The sequence below is a fragment of the Electrona antarctica genome, assembly GCF_951216825.1.
Source record: "Electrona antarctica genome assembly, chromosome: 20".
Taxonomy (NCBI): Eukaryota; Metazoa; Chordata; class Actinopteri; order Myctophiformes; family Myctophidae; genus Electrona; species Electrona antarctica.
Window position 1 is genome coordinate 484,320 of NC_136801.1, and position 22,856 is coordinate 507,175.

The following is a 22,856-nucleotide window of genomic DNA, read 5'->3' on the forward strand; positions in this document are numbered from 1 at the left end:
CAAAATGTCTCCTAAATCCTGACAGTTTTCTGAAAAACCTCATGTTTCTGTCAGTGGTTCTCACAGGGTTAAAACCTCATGTTTCTGTCAGTGGTTCTCACAGGGTTAAAACCTCATGTTTCTGTCAGTGGTTCTCACAGGGTTAAAACCTCATGTTTCTGTCAGTGGTTCTCACAGGGTTAAAACCTCATGTTTCTGTCAGTGGTTCTCACAGGGTTAAAACCTCATGTTTCTGTCAGTGGTTCTCACAGGGTTAAAACATCATGGTTCTATGTCAGTGGTTCTCACAGGGTTAAAACATCATGGTTCTATGTCAGTGGTTCTCACAGGGTTAAAACCTCATGTTTCTGTCAGTGGTTCTCACAGGGTTAAAACCTCATGTTTCTGTCAGTGGTTCTCACAGGGTTAAAACATCATGGTTCTATGTCAGTGGTTCTCACAGGGTTAAAACATCATGGTTCTATGTCAGTGGTTCTCACAGGGTTAAAACCTCATGGTTCTGTCAGTGGTTCTCACAGGGTTAAAACCTCATGGTTCTATGTCAGTGGTTCTCACAGGGTTAAAACCTCATGGTTCTATGTCAGTGGTTCTCACAGGGTTAAAACCTCATGGTTCTGTCAGTGGTGCTCAATATTTCATGTCAAGGACGCCCAAAAATATCTGTATTTGGCCGCCGACCTCCATCTGATAATATGTTGTTCCAGGGACCCCCATCTGATAATATGTTGTTCCAGGGACCCCCATCTGATAATATGTTGTTCCAGGGACCCCCATCTGATAATATGTTGTTCCAGGGACCCCCATCTGATAATATGTTGTTCCAGGGACCCCCATCTGATAATATGTTGTTCCAGGGACCCCCATCTGATATGTTGTTCCAGGGACCCTCATCTGATAATATGTTGTTCCAGGGACCCCCATCTGATAATATGTTGTTCCAGGGACCCCCCATCTGGAAATATGTTGTTCCAGGGACCCCCCATCTGGAAATACGTTGTTCCAGGGACCCCCATCTGATAATATGTTGTTCCAGGGACCCCCATCTGATAATATGTTGTTCCAGGGACCCCCCATCTGATAATATGTTGTTCCAGGGACCCCCATCTGATAATATGTTGTTCCAGGGACCCCATCTGATAATATGTTGTTCCAGGGACCCCCATCTGATAATATGTTGTTCCAGGGACCCCATCTGATAATATGTTGTTCCAGGGACCCCCATCTGATGATTATGTTGTTCCAGGGACCCCCATCTGATATGTTGTTCCAGGGACCCTCATCTGATAATATGTTGTTCCAGGGACCCCCATCTGATAATATGTTGTTCCAGGGACCCCCATCTGATAATATGTTGTTCCAGGGACCCCCATCTGATATGTTGTTCCAGGGACCCTCATCTGATAATATGTTGTTCCAGGGACCCCCATCTGATAATATGTTGTTCCAGGGACCCCCCATCTGGAAATATGTTGTTCCAGGGACCCCCCATCTGGAAATATGTTGTTCCAGGGACCCCCATCTGATAATATGTTGTTCCAGGGACCCCCATCTGATAATATGTTGTTCCAGGGACCCCCCATCTGATAATATGTTGTTCCAGGGACCCCCATCTGATAATATGTTGTTCCAGGGACCCCCATCTGATAATATGTTGTTCCAGGGACCCCCATCTGATAATATGTTGTTCCAGGGACCCCCATCTGATATGTTGTTCCAGGGACCCCCATCTGATAATATGTTGTTCCAGGGACCCCCATCTGATAATATGTTGTTCCAGGGACCCCCCATCTGGAAATATGTTGTTCCAGGGACCCCCCATCTGGAAATATGTTGTTCCAGGGACCCCCATCTGATAATATTTTGTTCCAGGGACCCCCATCTGATAATATGTTGTTCCAGGGACCCCCCATCTGATAATATGTTGTTCCAGGGACCCCCATCTGATAATATGTTGTTCCAGGGACCCCCATCTGATAATATGTTGTTCCAGGGACCCCCATCTGATAATATGTTGTTCCAGGGACCCCCATCTGATAATATGTTGTTCCAGGGGCCCCCATCTGATAATATGATGTTCCAGGGACCCCCATCTGATAATATGTTGTTCCAGGGACCCCCATCTGATAATATGTTGTTCCAGGGACCCCCATCTGATAATATGTTGTTCCAGGGACCCCCCATCTGATAATATGTTGTTCCAGGGACCCCCATCTGATAATATGTTGTTCCAGGGACCCCCATCTGATAATATGTTGTTCCAGGGACCCCCATCTGATAATATGTTGTTCCAGGGACCCCCATCTGATAATATGTTGTTCCAGGGACCCCCATCTGATAATATGATGTTCCAGGGACCCCCATCTGATAATATGTTGTTCCAGGGACCCCCATCTGATAATATGTTGTTCCAGGGACCCCCATCTGATAATATGTTGTTCCAGGTAATAATGATGAAAAAATGGTGCAATTGTTTTCTACTCGGTCTGTGTCTCATAGGAGGGCTGTGGGCAGTTCAGAAACTGTCCTCCAGTGACATCATCGATGGGGAATACAAGCTAATAGAAACTGCAGGCTTTCTAGTCCTGAAAAGTTGCAATGCGAAAATGGAAGCCATCGTTCTCACGATAATACAAATCTAAACATTTTTGTAAAAAAATGTTGATTCAAAAAAGATCTGCCTAATGATGATGTCACTGGAGGACGGTTTCTGAACTGCCCATATGAGACACAGACCGAGTAGAAAAAAATCATAGCGGTGGCCGAGGTTTTGTGGTTCCACTGAAAAATCTGCATTTCATTTTTTTCACAAAAGAGATTTTAATGCAAGAACAATATTAATATAAATTATTTTAACCCTAGAATCAAGCCATGACAACATGATATCTAGTTACTGTACTTTGTAGAGTTTGATTATTATTATTACAAAACATACATGAACAACTTCAGCCCTATATTCCGGCCATTAGAAAATAGCCATTCTGAGTTTGTAGATGTGAATTCATGAGGGAGGCATACTATGGTCCGACGGAGCATTGGTTCCACATGCGTCCGCACCTCGGACTAGCGACCGCTCCCGTGCTTGCGGTTATGGTTAGGTTAGGGTGTGAGGTGGGTTGGGTTATGGTTAGGGTGTGAGGTGGGTTGGGTTATGGTTAGGGTGTGAGGTGGGTTGGGTTATGGTTAGGGTGTGAGGTGGGTTGGGTTATGGTTAGGGTGTGAGGTGGGTTGGGTTATGGTTAGGGTGTGAGGTGGGTTGGGTTATGGTTAGGGTGTGAGGTGCAGGTTGTCGTGTTTCGGACCAATGACTAGTCGGACCAAACACATGCACTCAATTCATGAGACCGGTATGGCTTCCCTCCCAAGATCAAGAGAGGAGAGGGGGCTACACTGAAGACTATCCCAGAAGGGTCTACTCTCCATGGGGAGAGAGTTCCAGAGAGGAGAGGGGGCTACACTGAAGACTATCCCAGAAGGGTCTACTCTCCATGGGGAGAGAGTTCCAGAGAGGAGAGGGGGCTACACTGAAGACTATCCCAGAAGGGTCTACTCTCCATGGGGAGAGAGTTCCAGAGAGGAGAGGGGGCTACACTGAAGACTATCCCAGAAGGGTCTACTCTCCATGGGGAGAGAGTTCCAGAGAGGAGAGGGGGCTACACTGAAGACTATCCCAGAAGGGTCTACTCTCCATGGGGAGAGAGTTCCAGAGAGGAGAGGGGGCTAAACTGAAGACTATCCCAGAAGGGTCTACTCTCCATGGGGAGAGAGTTCCAGAGAGGAGAGGGGGCTACACTGAAGACTATCCCAGAAGGGTCTACTCTCCATGGGGAGAGAGTTCCAGAGAGGAGAGGGGGCTACACTGAAGACTATCCCAGAAGGGTCTACTCTCCATGGGGAGAGAGTTCCAGAGAGGAGAGGGGGCTACACTGAAGACTCTATCCCAGAAGGGTCTACTCTCCATGGGGAGAGAGTTCCAGAGAGGAGAGGGGGCTACACTGAAGACTATCCCAGAAGGGTCTACTCTCCATGGGGAGAGAGTTCCAGAGAGGAGAGGGGGCTACACTGAAGACTATCCCAGAAGGGTCTACTCTCCATGGGGAGAGAGTTCCAGAGAGGAGAGGGGGCTACACTGAAGACTATCCCAGAAGGGTCTACTCTCCATGGGGAGAGAGTTCCAGAGAGGAGAGGGGGCTACACTGAAGACTATCCCAGAAGGGTCTACTCTCTATGGGGAGAGAGTTCCAGAGAGGAGAGGGGGCTACACTGAAGACTCTATCCCAGAAGGGTCTACTCTCCATGGGGAGAGAGTTCCAGAGAGGAGAGGGGGCTACACTGAAGACTATCCCAGAAGGGTCTACTCTCCATGGGGAGAGAGTTCCAGAGAGGAGAGGGGGCTACACTGAAGACTATCCCAGAAGGGTCTACTCTCCATGGGGAGAGAGTTCCAGAGAGGAGAGGGGGCTACACTGAAGAGAGGAGAGGGGCTACACTAAAGACTCTATCCCAGAAGGGTCTACTCTCCATGGGGAGAGCGTTCCAGAGAGGAGAGGGAGGGCAACACTGAAGACTCTATCCCAGAAGGGTCTACTCATGGGGAGAGAGTTCCAGAGAGGAGAGGGGCAACACTGAAGACTCTATCCCAGAAGGGTCTACTCTCCATGGGGAGAGAGTTCCAGAGAGGAGAGGGGGCTACACTGAAGACTCTATCCCAGAAGGGTCTACTCTCCATGGGGAGAGAGTTCCAGAGAGGAGAGGGGGGGCTACACTGAAGACTGCACTTCCAGAGGATCAGGGGGGTGATGGCCACTAGGGGGCGGTTATCTCCCATTCAGAGGATCAGGGGGGTGATGGCCACTAGGGGGCGTTATTCTCCCATTCAGAGGATCAGGGGGGTGATGGCCACTAGGGGGCGGTATTCTTCCATTCAGAGGATCAGGGGGATGATGGCCACTAGGGGGCGGTATTCTTCAGAGGATTAGGGGGATGATGGCCACTAGGGGGCGGTATTCTTCAGAGGACCAGGGGGATGATGGCCACACGCAGCCGGGGGTACTCGCTGAACTCGCGGCTGTAGATTTGGTGCTTGCCCTTGGCCCAGATGGTCATCTGGACGAAGCCCAAGAACGAGTACAGCGCCACTGTGAGGGAGACAGAAACAAAAAAGCAGTGTTGATTTTGTTGACTAAAACTATGACGAAGAATGTCCGTCGGCCGTCTGCCGACGGACTACCTTCTTTCGCTGATGAAAACTAAATAAAAACTGAGCTATGACGATGACTAAAACTGAGACTGAAGATATTGGCGATATTCCGGCGTCAACAAATGAAACCGAGGCACACATACATTAATTGGACCGACATACTTAACAAGCAGTCCGACATTCAACAGGCCGACACATGCGTGGCGGGTTAAGACTCACCCATGGCTCCACACATGTGTTGCTGGTTCAGACACATGTTAAGACACATGCCTGGCCGGTTAAGACACATGCCTGGCAGGTTAAGACACATGTGTTGCCGGTTAAGACACATGTGTTGCTGGTTAAGACACATGCTGTGGCTGGTAAGACACATGCGTGGCCGGTTAAGACACATGCCTGGCAGGTTAAGACACATGCCTGGCCGGTTAAGACACATGTGTTGCTGGTTAAGACACATGTGTTGCTGGTTAAGACACATGCCTGGCCGGTTAAGACACATGCGTGGCCGGTTAAGACACATGCATGGCCGGTTAAGACACATGCCTGGCAGGTTAAGACACATGCGTGGCAGGTTAAGACACATGCCTGGCAGGTTAAGACACATGCCTGGCAGGTTAAGACACATGTCTGGCTGGTTAAGACACATGCGTGGCCGGTTAAGACACATGCCTGGCAGGTTAAGACACATGCGTGGCAGGTTAAGACACATGCCTGGCTGGTTAAGACACATGTCTGGCAGGTTAAGACACATGTGTTGCTGGTTAAGACACATGCCTGGCTGGTTAAGACACATGTCTGGCTGGTTAAGACACATGTCTGGCTGGTTAAGACACATGTCTGGCAGGTTAAGACACATGTGTTGCAGGTTAAGACACATGTGTGGCTGGTTAAGACACATGTCTGGCTGGTTAAGACACATGTCTGGCTGGTTAAGACACATGCCTGGCTGGTTAAGACACATGTCTGGCAGGTTAAGACACATGTCTGGCTGGTTAAGACACATGTCTGGCAGGTTAAGACACATGTCTGGCTGGTTAAGACACATGCCTGGCAGGTTAAGACACATGCTGTGGCTGGTAAGACACATGCGTGGCCGGTTAAGACACATGCGTGGCCGGTTAAGACACATGCGTGGCCGGTTAAGACACATGCCTGGCTGGTTAAGACACATGCGTGGCTGGTTAAGACACATGCCTGGCAGGTTAAGACACATGTGTTGCTGGTTAAGACACATGCGTGGCTGGTTAAGACACATGCCTGGCAGGTTAAGACACATGCCTGGCCGGTTAAGACACATGTGTTGCTGGTTAAGACACATGCCTGGCCGGTTAAGACACATGTGTTGCTGGTTAAGACACATGCCTGGCCGGTTAAGACACATGTGTTGCTGGTTAAGACACATGCCTGGCCGGTTAAGACACATGCGTGGCCGGTTAAGACACATGCGTGGCTGGTTAAGACACATGCGTGGCAGGTTAAGACACATGCCTGGCTGGTTAAGACACATGTCTGGCAGGTTAAGACACATGTGTTGCTGGTTAAGACACATGCCTGGCTGGTTAAGACACATGTCTGGCTGGTTAAGACACATGTCTGGCTGGTTAAGACACATGTGTTGCAGGTTAAGACACATGTGTGGCTGGTTAAGACACATGTCTGGCTGGTTAAGACACATGTCTGGCTGGTTAAGACACATTCCTGGCTGGTTAAGACACATGTCTGGCAGGTTAAGACACATGTCTGGCTGGTTAAGACACATGTCTGGCAGGTTAAGACACATGTCTGGCTGGTTAAGACACATGCCTGGCAGGTTAAGACACATGCTGTGGCTGGTAAGACACATGCGTGGCCGGTTAAGACACATGCGTGGCCGGTTAAGACACATGCGTGGCCGGTTAAGACACATGCCTGGCTGGTTAAGACACATGCGTGGCTGGTTAAGACACATGCCTGGCAGGTTAAGACACATGTGTTGCTGGTTAAGACACATGCGTGGCTGGTTAAGACACATGCCTGGCAGGTTAAGACACATGCCTGGCCGGTTAAGACACATGTGTTGCTGGTTAAGACACATGCCTGGCCGGTTAAGACACATGTGTTGCTAGTTAAGACACATGCCTGGCCGGTTAAGACACATGTGTTGCTGGTTAAGACACATGCCTGGCCGGTTAAGACACATGCGTGGCCGGTTAAGACACATGCGTGGCTGGTTAAGACACATGCCTTGCAGGTTAAGCCACATGCGTGGCAGGTTAAGACACATGCCTGGCAGGTTAAGACACATGCCTGGCAGGTTAAGACACATGTCTGGCTGGTTAAGACACATGTCTGGCAGGTTAAGACACATGCCTGGCTGGTTAAGACACATGTCTGGCAGGTTAAGACACATGCCTGGCTGGTTAAGACACATGCCTGGCTGGTTAAGACACATGTGTGGCTGGTTAAGACACATGTGTTGCTGGTTAAGACACATGCCTGGCAGGTTAAGACACATGTGTTGCAGGTTAAGACACATGTGTGGCTGGTTAAGACACATGTCTGGCTGGTTAAGACACATGTCTGGCTGGTTAAGACACATTCCTGGCTGGTTAAGACACATGTCTGGCAGGTTAAGACACATGCGTGGCTGGTTAAGACACATGCCTTGCAGGTTAAGCCACATGCGTGGCAGGTTAAGACACATGCCTGGCAGGTTAAGACACATGCCTGGCAGGTTAAGACACATGTCTGGCTGGTTAAGACACATGTCTGGCAGGTTAAGACACATGCCTGGCTGGTTAAGACACATGTCTGGCAGGTTAAGACACATGCCTGGCTGGTTAAGACACATGCCTGGCTGGTTAAGACACATGTGTGGCTGGTTAAGACACATGTGTTGCTGGTTAAGACACATGCCTGGCAGGTTAAGACACATGTGTTGCAGGTTAAGACACATGTGTGGCTGGTTAAGACACATGTCTGGCTGGTTAAGACACATGTCTGGCTGGTTAAGACACATTCCTGGCTGGTTAAGACACATGTCTGGCAGGTTAAGACACATGTCTGGCTGGTTAAGACACATGTCTGGCAGGTTAAGACACATGTCTGGCTGGTTAAGACACATGCCTGGCAGGTTAAGACACATGCTGTGGCTGGTAAGACACATGCGTGGCCGGTTAAGACACATGCGTGGCCGGTTAAGACACATGCGTGGCCGGTTAAGACACATGCCTGGCTGGTTAAGACACATGCGTGGCTGGTTAAGACACATGCGTGGCTGGTTAAGACACATGCCTGGCAGGTTAAGACACATGCCTGGCCGGTTAAGACACATGTGTTGCTGGTTAAGACACATGCCTGGCCGGTTAAGACACATGTGTTGCTAGTTAAGACACATGCCTGGCCGGTTAAGACACATGTGTTGCTGGTTAAGACACATGCCTGGCCGGTTAAGACACATGCGTGGCCGGTTAAGACACATGCGTGGCTGGTTAAGACACATGCCTTGCAGGTTAAGCCACATGCGTGGCAGGTTAAGACACATGCCTGGCAGGTTAAGACACATGCCTGGCAGGTTAAGACACATGTCTGGCTGGTTAAGACACATGTCTGGCAGGTTAAGACACATGCCTGGCTGGTTAAGACACATGTCTGGCAGGTTAAGACACATGCCTGGCTGGTTAAGACACATGCCTGGCTGGTTAAGACACATGTGTGGCTGGTTAAGACACATGTGTTGCTGGTTAAGACACATGCCTGGCAGGTTAAGACACATGTGTTGCTGGTTAAGACACATGCCTGGCAGGTTAAGACACATGCGTGGCAGGTTAAGACACATGCCTGGCAGGTTAAGACACATGCCTGGCAGGTTAAGACACATGTCTGGCAGGTTAAGACACATGCCTGGCTGGTTAAGACACATGCCTGGCTGGTTAAGACACATGTGTGGCTGGTTAAGACACATGTGTTGCTGGTTAAGACACATGCCTGGCAGGTTAAGACACATGTGTTGCAGGTTAAGACACATGTGTGGCTGGTTAAGACACATGTCTGGCCGGTTAAGACACATGCGTGGCCGGTTAAGACACATGCGTGGCTGGTTAAGACACATGCCTTGCAGGTTAAGCCACATGCGTGGCAGGTTAAGACACATGCCTGGCAGGTTAAGACACATGCCTGGCAGGTTAAGACACATGTCTGGCTGGTTAAGACACATGTCTGGCAGGTTAAGACACATGCCTGGCTGGTTAAGACACATGTCTGGCAGGTTAAGACACATGCCTGGCTGGTTAAGACACATGCCTGGCTGGTTAAGACACATGTGTGGCTGGTTAAGACACATGTGTTGCTGGTTAAGACACATGCCTGGCAGGTTAAGACACATGTGTTGCTGGTTAAGACACATGCCTGGCAGGTTAAGACACATGCGTGGCAGGTTAAGACACATGCCTGGCAGGTTAAGACACATGCCTGGCAGGTTAAGACACATGTCTGGCAGGTTAAGACACATGCCTGGCTGGTTAAGACACATGCCTGGCTGGTTAAGACACATGTGTGGCTGGTTAAGACACATGTGTTGCTGGTTAAGACACATGCCTGGCAGGTTAAGACACATGTGTTGCAGGTTAAGACACATGTGTGGCTGGTTAAGACACATGTCTGGCTGGTTAAGACACATGTCTGGCTGGTTAAGACACATTCCTGGCTGGTTAAGACACATGTCTGGCAGGTTAAGACACATGCGTGGCTGGTTAAGACACATGCCTTGCAGGTTAAGCCACATGCGTGGCAGGTTAAGACACATGCCTGGCAGGTTAAGACACATGCCTGGCAGGTTAAGACACATGTCTGGCTGGTTAAGACACATGTCTGGCAGGTTAAGACACATGCCTGGCTGGTTAAGACACATGTCTGGCAGGTTAAGACACATGCCTGGCTGGTTAAGACACATGCCTGGCTGGTTAAGACACATGTGTGGCTGGTTAAGACACATGTGTTGCTGGTTAAGACACATGCCTGGCAGGTTAAGACACATGTGTTGCAGGTTAAGACACATGTGTGGCTGGTTAAGACACATGTCTGGCTGGTTAAGACACATGTCTGGCTGGTTAAGACACATTCCTGGCTGGTTAAGACACATGTCTGGCAGGTTAAGACACATGTCTGGCTGGTTAAGACACATGTCTGGCAGGTTAAGACACATGTCTGGCTGGTTAAGACACATGCCTGGCAGGTTAAGACACATGCTGTGGCTGGTAAGACACATGCGTGGCCGGTTAAGACACATGCGTGGCCGGTTAAGACACATGCGTGGCCGGTTAAGACACATGCCTGGCTGGTTAAGACACATGCGTGGCTGGTTAAGACACATGCCTGGCAGGTTAAGACACATGTGTTGCTGGTTAAGACACATGCGTGGCTGGTTAAGACACATGCCTGGCAGGTTAAGACACATGCCTGGCCGGTTAAGACACATGTGTTGCTGGTTAAGACACATGCCTGGCCGGTTAAGACACATGTGTTGCTAGTTAAGACACATGCCTGGCCGGTTAAGACACATGCGTGGCCGGTTAAGACACATGCGTGGCTGGTTAAGACACATGCCTTGCAGGTTAAGCCACATGCGTGGCAGGTTAAGACACATGTGTTGCTGGTTAAGACACATGCCTGGCCGGTTAAGACACATGCGTGGCCGGTTAAGACACATGCGTGGCTGGTTAAGACACATGCCTTGCAGGTTAAGCCACATGCGTGGCAGGTTAAGACACATGCCTGGCAGGTTAAGACACATGCCTGGCAGGTTAAGACACATGTCTGGCTGGTTAAGACACATGTCTGGCAGGTTAAGACACATGCCTGGCTGGTTAAGACACATGTCTGGCAGGTTAAGACACATGCCTGGCTGGTTAAGACACATGCCTGGCTGGTTAAGACACATGTGTGGCTGGTTAAGACACATGTGTTGCTGGTTAAGACACATGCCTGGCAGGTTAAGACACATGTGTTGCTGGTTAAGACACATGCCTGGCAGGTTAAGACACATGCCTGGCAGGTTAAGACACATGCCTGGCTGGTAAAGACACATGTGTGGCTGGTTAAGACACATGCGTGGCTGGTTAAGACACATGCGTGGCCGGTTAAGACTCACCCATGGCTCCACACATGTGTTGCTGGTTAAGACACATGCGTGGCTGGTTAAGACACATGCGTGGCCGGTTAAGACTCACCCATGGCTCCACACATGTGTTGCTGGTTAAGACACATGCCTGGCTGGTTAAGACACATGCGTGGCCGGTTAAGACTCACCCATGGCTCCACACATGCATGGTCGGTTAAGACACATGCATGGCCGGTTAAGACACATGCGTGGCCGGTTAAAGGAGCATTCAGTGATTTGGGTGATTTGGAAAACCACCCAGTCCGCCCCGGTAACAAAATGTGCACATGCACGCTCTACAGTGGGGGAAAGTGCAACAGGCCAACAGCATGTGCACCAAGGCCCGCCCCCAGTCGATCATGATTGGATGAAGGCCCCTCTCATTCTGATTGGATGAAGGCTTTGCCACCCACCACCCACATGCGTGGCCGGTTCAGACACATGTGTGGCCGGTTCAGACACATGTGTGGCAGGTTAAGACACATGCATGGCAGGTTAAGACACATGCGTGGCAGGTTAAGACACATGCGTGGCCGGTTCAGACACATGTGTGGCCGGTTAAGACACATGCCTGGCTGGTTAAGACACATGTGTTGCTGGTTAAGACACATGCGTGGCCGGTTAAGACACATGCGCGGCCGGTTAAGACACATGCGTGGCCGGTTAAGACACATGCGTGGCCGGTTAAGACACATGCGTGGCAGGTTAAGACACATGCGTGGCAGGTTAAGACACATGCGTGGCCGGTTCAGACACATGCGTGGCTGGTTAAGACACATGCGTGGCAGGTTAAAACAAACTCGTGGATTCCCTGTGAGGTCAGGTTTAGGTTTTTGGTTTTGGGTATAGGGTGTCGGACTGTTAGTACGTCGGACCAAACACATGCACGCACGCAATTAAATCTAGACTAAAGTGTTTGAGAGGGAGCAGTGGGGAATTAGCCTCGGAAACACAGACCTTTTTATTTCCAGGGAGGAAAAAAAATGTCTGGCGCCGAGTCAGTCCACTTCAATTTGGCATACAGTAGCGCAAACGTCGCTCACTCTCTGCTGATTTCTGATCGTCTGCACCTTTGTTAAATTGACGCACACACGCACACGTACACACACACACACACACACACACTCCTCTCTCTCTCTGTCGCTCTAATTAATTAGTCTAATTGTCCTGCAGCTGTGTCTAGTTTCTCCTGGCGGATCCTGCCGGGAGCTGCCTATGCCATAAAAAGCATACAGTAGGTGAGTTCCAGTCTACAGTTCCAGTCTACAGTTCCAGTCTACAGTAGGTGAGTTCCAGTCTACAGTTCCAGTCATACAGTAGGTGAGTTCCAGTCTACAGTTCCAGTCTACAGTAGGTGAGTTCCAGTCTACAGTTCCAGTCTACAGTTCCAGTCTACAGTTCCAGTCTACAGTTCCAGTCTACAGTAGGTGAGTTCCAGTCTACAGTTCCAGTCTACAGTAGGTGAGTTCCAGTCTACAGTTCCAGTCTACAGTAGGTGAGTTCCAGTCTACAGTTCCAGTCTACAGTAGGTGAGTTCCAGTCTACAGTTCCAGTCTACAGTTCCAGTCTACAGTTCCAGTCTACAGTTCCAGTCTACAGTAGGTGAGTTCCAGTCTACAGTTCCAGTCTACAGTTCCAGTCTACAGTTCCAGTCTACAGTTCCAGTCTACAGTAGGTGAGTTCCAGTCTACAGTTCCAGTCTACAGTAGGTGAGTTCCAGTCTACAGTTCCAGTCATACAGTAGGTGAGTTCCAGTCTACAGTTCCAGTCTACAGTAGGTGAGTTCCAGTCTACAGTTCCAGTCATACAGTAGGTGAGTTCCAGTCTACAGTTCCAGTCTACAGTTCCAGTCTACAGTAGGTGAGTTCCAGTCTACAGTTCCAGTCATACAGTAGGTGAGTTCCAGTCTACAGTTCCAGTCTACAGTAGGTGAGTTCCAGTCTACAGTTCCAGTCTACAGTTCCAGTCTACAGTTCCAGTCATACAGTAGGTGAGTTCCAGTCTACAGTTCCAGTCATACAGTAGGTGAGTTCCAGTCTACAGTTCCAGTCTAGTGGGGAATAGATCCAGTAGAACTAAAAGACAATGAACTAAAAGACATCGTTTTAATGTCGCTCTGAAAATAGTGGATCTACAAGCTCGCGACTCGTGGCGCGTCGTGAGCTTGCACATCGGCTATTTTCGGTGTGCAACCAAGTGTAAAGTCAGGCGCCAAAACACAATGTAGTCGACAAAACAGACTGTAGATTAGATTTAGCCGACTAAAATCTCATGGTATTTGACTCGACTAAAACACTTCAGATGAAAACTGATAAAATTAAGGAAACGTGCGTGCGTGCGTGCGTGCGTGCGTGCGTGCGTGCGTGCGTGCGTGCGTGCGTGCGTGCGCTGCATTGACTGGTCTTGTACCTGGTAAACACTGCGTCATAACAGAGAAGCTCACCCACGCTCCCACCTAGAGAGATGGACAGATGGACAGATGGACAGACAGGTGGGTTAAAGGACAACCTAGACTAGAGGTGTCCCAATACTGTATCGGTATCGGCCCTTATGTGTCATATCGGGTCATATAGGTGTCTGTGAATATTCCAGTCTAACCAGCGATCCCACACAGGGGTAAGGGGGTTGACACTATGGCAGGTAAATCAAATGTTGGGGCATGTGGAGTTTGCTTTGGAGTTGCCCAAAGACAAAACCTCTTAACTCCATTTGACCCTCACACTGTCTGCTAAAGCAACTAACTCCACCACCTCTCCCCCTCTCATGGAAGTAATTGACAATATGCACCAACTAATGAGGCATGCAGTATTGCTTTGTTTTCAAAATATATGGTTTTCTTCATTTCCTGAAAGTTTTACATTTTGGACAGCATAGATATATTTTAGTGTTACAGTTCCATTAAAAATAATAAAAAATAATAAAAAATAAAACTAAAAATACATCGCATGGATGCACCTGGGACGTATCCTCAGTGATGTATCCTGAGGTCAACGGGGTTTCGGGTCTACCAACATCATACCCCTCACTCAGGCGACCCAGCCGGGGTTGATCAAATCCCGACATACGTCCCAGTAGCTATACCCTCGATCAGCCCATCAGGGAATTCTGGCGCGTGGAAGGACTAGCCTCTGTGGGTTGACTCCTGCCCGGGCCCCTCCTACGTCCACTCCTGCTCTCACCCGGAGTACAGCCAGGACCTGTGCGTTGCACCAGAGTCCTGCTCTCACCAGGCCCAGGACCTGTGCGTTGCACCAGACTCCTGCTCTCACCAGGCCCAGGACCTGTGCGTTGCACCAGACTCCTGCTCTCACCAGGCCCAGGACCTGTGCGTTGCACCAGACTCCTGCTCTCACCAGGCCCAGGACCTGTGCGTTGCACCAGACTCCTGCTCTCACCAGGCCCAGGACCTGTGCGTTGCACCAGACTCCTGCTCTCACCAGGCCCAGGACCTGTGCGTTGCACCAGACTCCTGCTCTCACCAGGCCCAGGACCTGTGCGTTGCACCAGACTCCCAGCACCAGGCACTTCACTAGCTTGCTTTGCTGATGTGAATTGGTCTTGCCAGCCATCTGGCCCGACCAGATTGACCAGCTTAATCCAACTGGGTGTCCTGCTGACCAATACTGACACACCAGCTGTGATGACCAGCAAGACCGTTAGTGTGTCATGTCTGCCAAACCAACTAAAGCTTTTACTTTTGTGCCAGCAGGACAGGCTCCATGTATACTGTCTCCAAACAATGCAATCAATCAATATTGTACTACACAGTGTTGATGTGCATACTGTATTAAATAAACTGTAGTCGTGGTACTGTACCTCATATGTGTAGTTTGGGCAGGACACAAAAAAGTAGAGCCACGTGAAGGGATTCTTAGTTGGATTAGGAAATGTCCTGCACTTATTGGTTCCTGCAAAACATGAATAGAAAAAAACAACAACTTTAGATTTAATCCAAGTAATGGTAATAACATTACCCCCCCCCCCCCCCCCCCCCCTCTCTCTAAAATAAATAAATAAAATAAATAGCTGATCTACAAGATCACAACTACTGCTGGTGACATTATACGTCGTCTCTGTCGGGCAGAAACTGTACGTGTAGCTTCGATATTTCATCTTTTTTTCTTATTTTATTTCCTGTGTAAATTATCTTACCGTCCCCTCTGAGGTTCTTGAGGGCCAAGTGGATGGAGAAGTTCCCCATCTCACATAACTTTATAGTCATACCAAAGAGAAACAAACAGTCAGAAACCAGAATTAAACTGAATGATAATAATTGGAGTATAATAATAATAATCTGTGTGGAGTTTGCATGTTCTCCCCGTGTCCCCTAGGGTATAGGTACCCTCACATGTTCTCCCCGTGTCCCCTAGGGTATAGGTACCCTCACATGTTCTCCCTGTGTCCCCTAGGGTATAGGTACCCTCACATGTTCTCCCCGTGTCCCCTAGGGTAGGTACCCTCACATGTTCTCCCCATGTCCCCTAGGGTAGGTACCCTCACATGTTCTCGCTGTGTCCCCTAGGGTAGGTACCCTCACATGTTCTCCCCATGTCCCCTAGGGTAGGTACCCTCACATGTTCTCCCCGTGTCCCCTAGGGTAGGTACCCTCACATGTTCTCTCCGTGTCCCCTAGGGTAGGTACCCTCACATGTTCTCCCCGTGTCCCCTAGGGTAGGTACCCTCACATGTTCTCCCCGTGTCCCCTAGGGTAGGTACCCTCACATGTTCTCCCCGTGTCCCCTAGGGTAGGTACCCTCACATGTTCTCCCCGTGTCCCCTAGGGTAGGTACCCTCACATGTTCTCCCCGTGTCCCCTAGGGTAGGTACCCTCAAATGTTCTCCCCGTGTCCCCTAGGGTAGGTACCCTCACATGTTCTCCCCGTGTCCCCTAGGGTATAGGTACCCTCACATGTTCTCCCCGTGTCCCCTAGGGTATAGGTACCCTCAAATGTTCTCCCCGTGTCCCCTAGGGTAGGTACCCTCACATGTTCTCCCCGTGTCCCCTAGGGTAGGTACCCTCACATGTTCTCCCCGTGTCCCCTAGGGTAGGTACCCTCACATGTTCTCCCCGTGTCCCCTAGGGTAGGTACCCTCAAATGTTCTCCCCGTGTCCCCTAGGGTATAGGTACCCTCACATGTTCTCCCCGTGTCCCCTAGGGTAGGTACCCTCACATGTTCTCCCCATGTCCCCTAGGGTAGGTACCCTCACATGTTCTCCCCGTGTCCCCTAGGGTATAGGTACCCTCACATGTTCTCCCTGTGTCCCCTAGGGTAGGTACCCTCACATGTTCTCCCCATGTCCCCTAGGGTAGGTACCCTCACATGTTCTCCCCGTGTCCCCTAGGGTAGGTACCCTCACATGTTCTCCCCGTGTCCCCTAGGGTAGGTACCTGTCGTCAGCGGTAAAGTGCAAACATACCACAAATATGACCAGTGCATAGTTGACCTGGAGGTCTCCGTACGCTGTAGAGAAAGGACGTTTAATCAGCTGAATTCAGATCATGAAATCATGTAGAGTGCCCCCCCCCCCCCCCTCCCAGCAGTCTCAGTGGACGACGGAAACTGCGTCCCCCACACAACGCGGTTCTCAAAGTGGGCGTCCGCGACGCATAGCCAGGGCGGGGGTCCGCTAAAAAAATCACAGATATATATATAATGTATCATTACAATATTAGTGATACTGTATCGGTATCGGGAAAAGTATCGGATCGGCCCTTATTTGGTCATATCGGTATCGGCGAATATGCCAGTCTAACCACCGATCCGAATCCGTAATGGGGTTGACACTATGGCAGGTAAATACAATGTTGGGACATGTGGAGTTTGCTTTGGAGTTGCCCAAACTGCAAGTGTATGTTTGACTGAGGATATATAGCTAGATAGCTATAAACACAACACCAGATATATAGCTAGATAGCTATAAACACAACACCAGATATATAGCTAGATAGCTATAAACACAACACCAGATATATAGCTAGATAGCTATAAACACAACACCAGATATATAGCTATAGATAGCTATAAACACAACACGAGATATATAGCTAGATAGCTATAAACACAACACAAGATATATAGCTAGATAGCTATAAACACAACATGAGATCACGACACTGGTATCGGTATTCGGTATTGGCAAACACAGAAATTGAGGTATCGGGACCGGATCGGAAGCGAATTTTTTTTAATCTAATTACAATGATGTTTATCTAATTGAAAAGCGTGCCGTCAGGTTTTTGCACACAAGCAATTTCAATAAAATAAACTATTTGGACTATTTTGTCAAATTGTAACAGTAAATGACACAGGGGAGAGAGAGCTAGTCTGGATTGCAACAGTATATGACAGAGGTGAGAGAGAGCTAGTCTGGATTGTTCTGTCTATAAACGAGCTTCTAGCTTCCAATGTGCTTTTGGGCTTGTCGAGCTGCTACTTTTGCTGCATACGTGCCTAACCTATAGGGTGGTTGATATAGTAGGCCAGCCGTGCGTGCGTCTGTGCACGCGTGCGTGCGTGCATGCGTGCGTACGTGCATGCATGCGTGCGTGCATGCGTGCGTGCGTGCATGCGTGCGTGCGTGCATGCGTGCGTGTAACTCACATGGAGGTGTGTACAGAGGGTGGTGTAACTCACATGGAGGTGTGTACAGAGGGTGGTGTAACTCACATGGAGGTGTGTACAGAGGGTGGTGTAACTCACATGGAGGTGTGTACAGAGGGTGTAACTCACATGGAGGTGTGTACAGAGGGTGGTGTGACTCACATGGAGGTGTGTACAGAGGGTGGTGTAACTCACATGGAGGTGTGTACAGAGGGTGGTGTAACTCACATGGAGGTGTGTACAGAGGGTGGTGTAACTCACATGGAGGTGTGTACAGAGGGTGGTGTAACTCACATGGAGGTGTGTACAGAGGGTGGTGTGACTCACATGGAGGTGTGTACAGAGGGTGGTGTAACTCACATGGAGGTGTGTACAGAGGGTGGTGTGACTCACATGGAGGTGTGTACAGAGGGTGGTGTAACTCACATGGAGGTGTGTACAGAGGGTGGTGTAACTCACATGGAGGTGTGTACAGAGGGTGGTGTAACTCACATGGAGGTGTGTACAGAGGGTGGTGTAACTCACATGGAGGTGTGTACAGAGGGTGGTGTAACTCACATGGAGGTGTGTACAGAGGGTGTAACTCACATGGAGGTGTGTACAGAGGGTGGTGTAACTCACATGGAGGTGTGTACAGAGGGTGTAACTCACATGGAGGTGTGTACAGAGGGTGGTGTAACTCACATGGAGGTGTGTACAGAGGGTGTAACTCACATGGAGGTGTGTACAGAGGGTGGTGTAACTCACATGGAGGTGTGTACAGAGGGTGGTGTAACTCACATGGAGGTGTGTACAGAGGGTGTAACTCACATGGAGGTGTGTACAGAGGGTGGTGTAACTCACATGGAGGTGTGTACAGAGGGTGGTGTAACTCACATGGAGGTGTGTACAGAGGGTGGTGTAACTCACATGGAGGTGTGTACAGAGGGTGGTGTAACTCACATGGAGGTGTGTACAGAGGGTGGTGTAACTCACATGGAGGTGTGTACAGAGGGTGGTGTGACTCACATGGAGGTGTGTACAGAGGGTGGTGTAACTCACATGGAGGTGTGTACAGAGGGTGGTGTAACTCACATGGAGGTGTGTACAGAGGGTGGTGTGACTCACATGGAGGTGTGTACAGAGGGTGGTGTAACTCACATGGAGGTGTGTACAGAGGGTGGTGTAACTCACATGGAGGTGTGTACAGAGGGTGGTGTGACTCACATGGAGGTGTGTACAGAGGGTGGTGTAACTCACATGGAGGTGTGTACAGAGGGTGGTGTAACTCACATGGAGGTGTGTACAGAGGGTGGTGTGACTCACATGGAGGTGTGTACAGAGGGTGTAACTCACATGGAGGTGTGTACAGAGGGTGGTGTAACTCACATGGAGGTGTGTACAGAGGGTGGTGTAACTCACATGGAGGTGTGTACAGAGGGTGGTGTAACTCACATGGAGGTGTGTACAGAGGGTGGTGTAACTCACATGGAGGTGTGTACAGAGGGTGGTGTAACTCACATGGAGGTGTGTACAGAGGGTGGTGTAACTCACATGGAGGTGTGTACAGAGGGTGGTGTAACTCACATGGAGGTGTGTACAGAGGGTGGTGTAACTCACATGGAGGTGTGTACAGAGGGTGTAACTCACATGGAGGTGTGTACAGAGGGTGGTGTGACTCACATGGAGGTGTGTACAGAGGGTGTAACTCACATGGAGGTGTGTACAGAGGGTGGTGTAACTCACATGGAGGTGTGTACAGAGGGTGGTGTAACTCACATGGAGGTGTGTACAGAGGGTGGTGTAACTCACATGGAGGTGTGTACAGAGGGTGGTGTAACTCACATGGAGGTGTGTACAGAGGGTGGTGTAACTCACATGGAGGTGTGTACAGAGGGTGTAACTCACATGGAGGTGTGTACAGAGGGTGTAACTCACATGGAGGTGTGTACAGAGGGTGTAACTCACATGGAGGTGTGTACAGAGGGTGGTGTAACTCACATGGAGGTGTGTACAGAGGGTGTAACTCACATGGAGGTGTGTACAGAGGGTGTAACTCACATGGAGGTGTGTACAGAGGGTGGTGTAACTCACATGGAGGTGTGTACAGAGGGTGTGACTCACATGGAGGTGTGTACAGAGGGTGGTGTGACTCACATGGAGGTGTGTACAGAGGGTGTGACTCACATGGAGGTGTGTACAGAGGGTGGTGTAACTCACATGGAGGTGTGTACAGAGGGTGGTGTAACTCACATGGAGGTGTGTACAGAGGGTGTAACTCACATGGAGGTGTGTACAGAGGGTGGTGTAACTCACATGGAGGTGTGTACAGAGGGTGGTGTAACTCACATGGAGGTGTGTACAGAGGGTGGTGTAACTCACATGGAGGTGTGTACAGAGGGTGGTGTAACTCACATGGAGGTGTGTACAGAGGGTGGTGTAACTCACATGGAGGTGTGTACAGAGGGTGGTGTAACTCACATGGAGGTGTGTACAGAGGGTGTAACTCACATGGAGGTGTGTACAGAGGGTGGTGTAACTCACATGGAGGTGTGTACAGAGGGTGGTGTAACTCACATGGAGGTGTGTACAGAGGGTGGTGTAACTCACATGGAGGTGTGTACAGAGGGTGGTGTAACTCACATGGAGGTGTGTACAGAGGGTGGTGTAACTCACATGGAGGTGTGTACAGAGGGTGGTGTAACTCACATGGAGGTGTGTACAGAGGGTGGTGTAACTCACATGGAGGTGTGTACAGAGGGTGGTGTGACTCACATGGAGGTGTGTACAGAGGGTGGTGTAACTCACATGGAGGTGTGTACAGAGGGTGGTGTAACTCACATGGAGGTGTGTACAGAGGGTGGTGTAACTCACATGGAGGTGTGTACAGAGGGTGGTGTGACTCACATGGAGGTGTGTACAGAGGGTGGTGTAACTCACATGGAGGTGTGTACAGAGGGTGGTGTAACTCACATGGAGGTGTGTACAGAGGGTGGTTGATATAGTAGGCCAGCCATGCTGAGAAGCTCCAGTAGTAAATGCAGTTCTATAATCCGGAACAGAGACAACATTGTGTTAGAGTCCATCCACGAGGGTTCTTTACTTGAAATGATCGATGTCCCGATATTTTCGGCCTCCTGGTATCATCGGCCGGTATATTTGAATAAACATGGGGAAATATCAGGCATGGTCCTTGTACCTTCACGGTGGTCCTCAGAGGGTCTTACCTTCACGGTGGTCCTCAGAGGCATGGTCCCGCGCGAGAAACGATGCACAAAGATGGTCTCGATGAGCCTCTTCACGTAGTGACAGGTGTGACAGACACAGGCCAGTCTGAGAGAGAGAGAGACACACACACACGACGGAGAGATGTCGGTACGCTGAGATAGTTTGTCGGTAAGCTGTGACAGCGATAGGTAAGTTGTTACAGCGATAGGTAGGCTGTGACAGCGATAGGTACACTGTGACAGCGATAGGTAAGCTGTGACAGCGATAGGTAAACTGTGACAGCGATAGGTAAGCTGTGACAGCGATAGGTACACTGTGACAGCGATAGGTAAGCTGTGACAGCGATAGGTAAACTGTGACAGCGATAGGTAAGCTGTGACAGCGATAGGTAAGCTGTGACAGCGATAGGTAAACTGTGACAGCGATAGGTAAGCTGTGACAGCGATAGGTACACTGTGACAGCGATAGGTAAGCTGTGACAGCGATAGGTAAACTGTGACAGCGATAGGTAAGCTGTGACAGCGATAGGTAAACTGTGACAGCGATAGGTAAGCTGTGACAGCGATAGGTAAGCTGTGACAGCGATAGGTAAGCTGTGACAGCGATAGGTAAGTTGTGACAGCGATAGGTCAGTTGTGACAGCGATAGGTAAGCGGTGACATCGATAGGTAAGTTGTGACAGCGATAGGTAAGCTGTGACAGCGATAGGTAAGTTGTGACATCGATAGGTAAGTTGTGACAGCGATAGGTAAGCGGTGACATCGATAGGTAAGTTGTGACAGCGATAGGTAAGCTGTGACAGCGATAGGTAAGCTGTGACAGCGATAGGTAAGTTGTGACAGCGATAGGTAAGCTGTGACAGCGATAGGTAAGTTGTGACAGCGATAGGTAAGCTGTGACAGCGATAGGTAAGCTGTGACAGCGGTAGGTAAGCTGTGACAGCGATAGGTAAGCTGTGACAGCGATAGGTAAGCTGTGACAGCGATAGGTAAGCTGTGACAGCGATAGGTAAGTTGTGACAGCGATAGGTAAGTTGTGACAGCGATAGGTAAGCTGTGACAGCGATAGGTAAGTTGTGACAGCGATAGGTAAGTTGTGACAGCGATAGGTAAGCTGTGACAGCGATAGGTAAGCTGTGACAGCGATAGGTAAGTTGTGACAGCGATAGGTAAGTTGTGACAGCGATAGGTAAGCTGTGACAGCGATAGGTAAGCTGTGACAGCGATAGGTAAGTTGTGACAGCGATAGGTAAGTTGTGACAGCGATAGGTAAGTTGTGACAGCGATAGGTAAGCTGTGACAGCGATAGGTAAGTTGTGACAGCGATAGGTAAGCTGTGACAGCGATAGGTAAGCTGTGACAGCGATAGGTAAGCTGTGACAGCGATAGGTAAGCTGTGACAGCGATAGGTAAGTTGTGACAGCGATAGGTAAGTTGTGACAGCGATAGGTAAGTTGTGACAGCGATAGGTAAGCTGTGACAGCGATAGGTAAGCTGTGACAGCGATAGGTAAGCTGTGACAGCGATAGGTAAGTTGTGACAGCGGTAGGTAAGTTGTGACAGCGATAGGTAAGTTGTGACAGCGATAGGTAAGCTGTGACAGCGATAGGTAAGCTGTGACAGCGATAGGTAAGTTGTGACAGCGATAGGTAAGCTGTGACAGCGATAGGTAAGCTGTGACAGCGATAGGTAAGCTGTGACAGCGATAGGTAAG

At 49.6% G+C, this 22,856-nt stretch overlaps 1 protein-coding gene across 1 annotated transcript in view; it reads right to left on the bottom strand.

The window, feature by feature from the left end:
- Positions 1–5,007: 5,007 nt before the first annotated feature.
- tecrl2a (trans-2,3-enoyl-CoA reductase-like 2a) overlaps positions 5,008–22,856 on the bottom strand; it is a gene marked incomplete at its 3' end in the record, with an annotated part of 58,280 nt that continues 40,431 nt past the window's right edge. Inside the window, exons 7-13 of the mRNA XM_079489472.1 lie at positions 21,143–21,248; positions 20,889–20,961; positions 16,753–16,796; positions 15,486–15,543; positions 15,150–15,241; positions 13,743–13,788; positions 5,008–5,135 (exon numbers count right to left, since the gene is read on the bottom strand). Coding sequence (XP_079345598.1) covers positions 5,008–5,135; positions 13,743–13,788; positions 15,150–15,241; positions 15,486–15,543; positions 16,753–16,796; positions 20,889–20,961; positions 21,143–21,248 — 547 coding nt within the window. The remainder of the gene's footprint in view (positions 5,136–13,742; positions 13,789–15,149; positions 15,242–15,485; positions 15,544–16,752; positions 16,797–20,888; positions 20,962–21,142; positions 21,249–22,856) is intronic.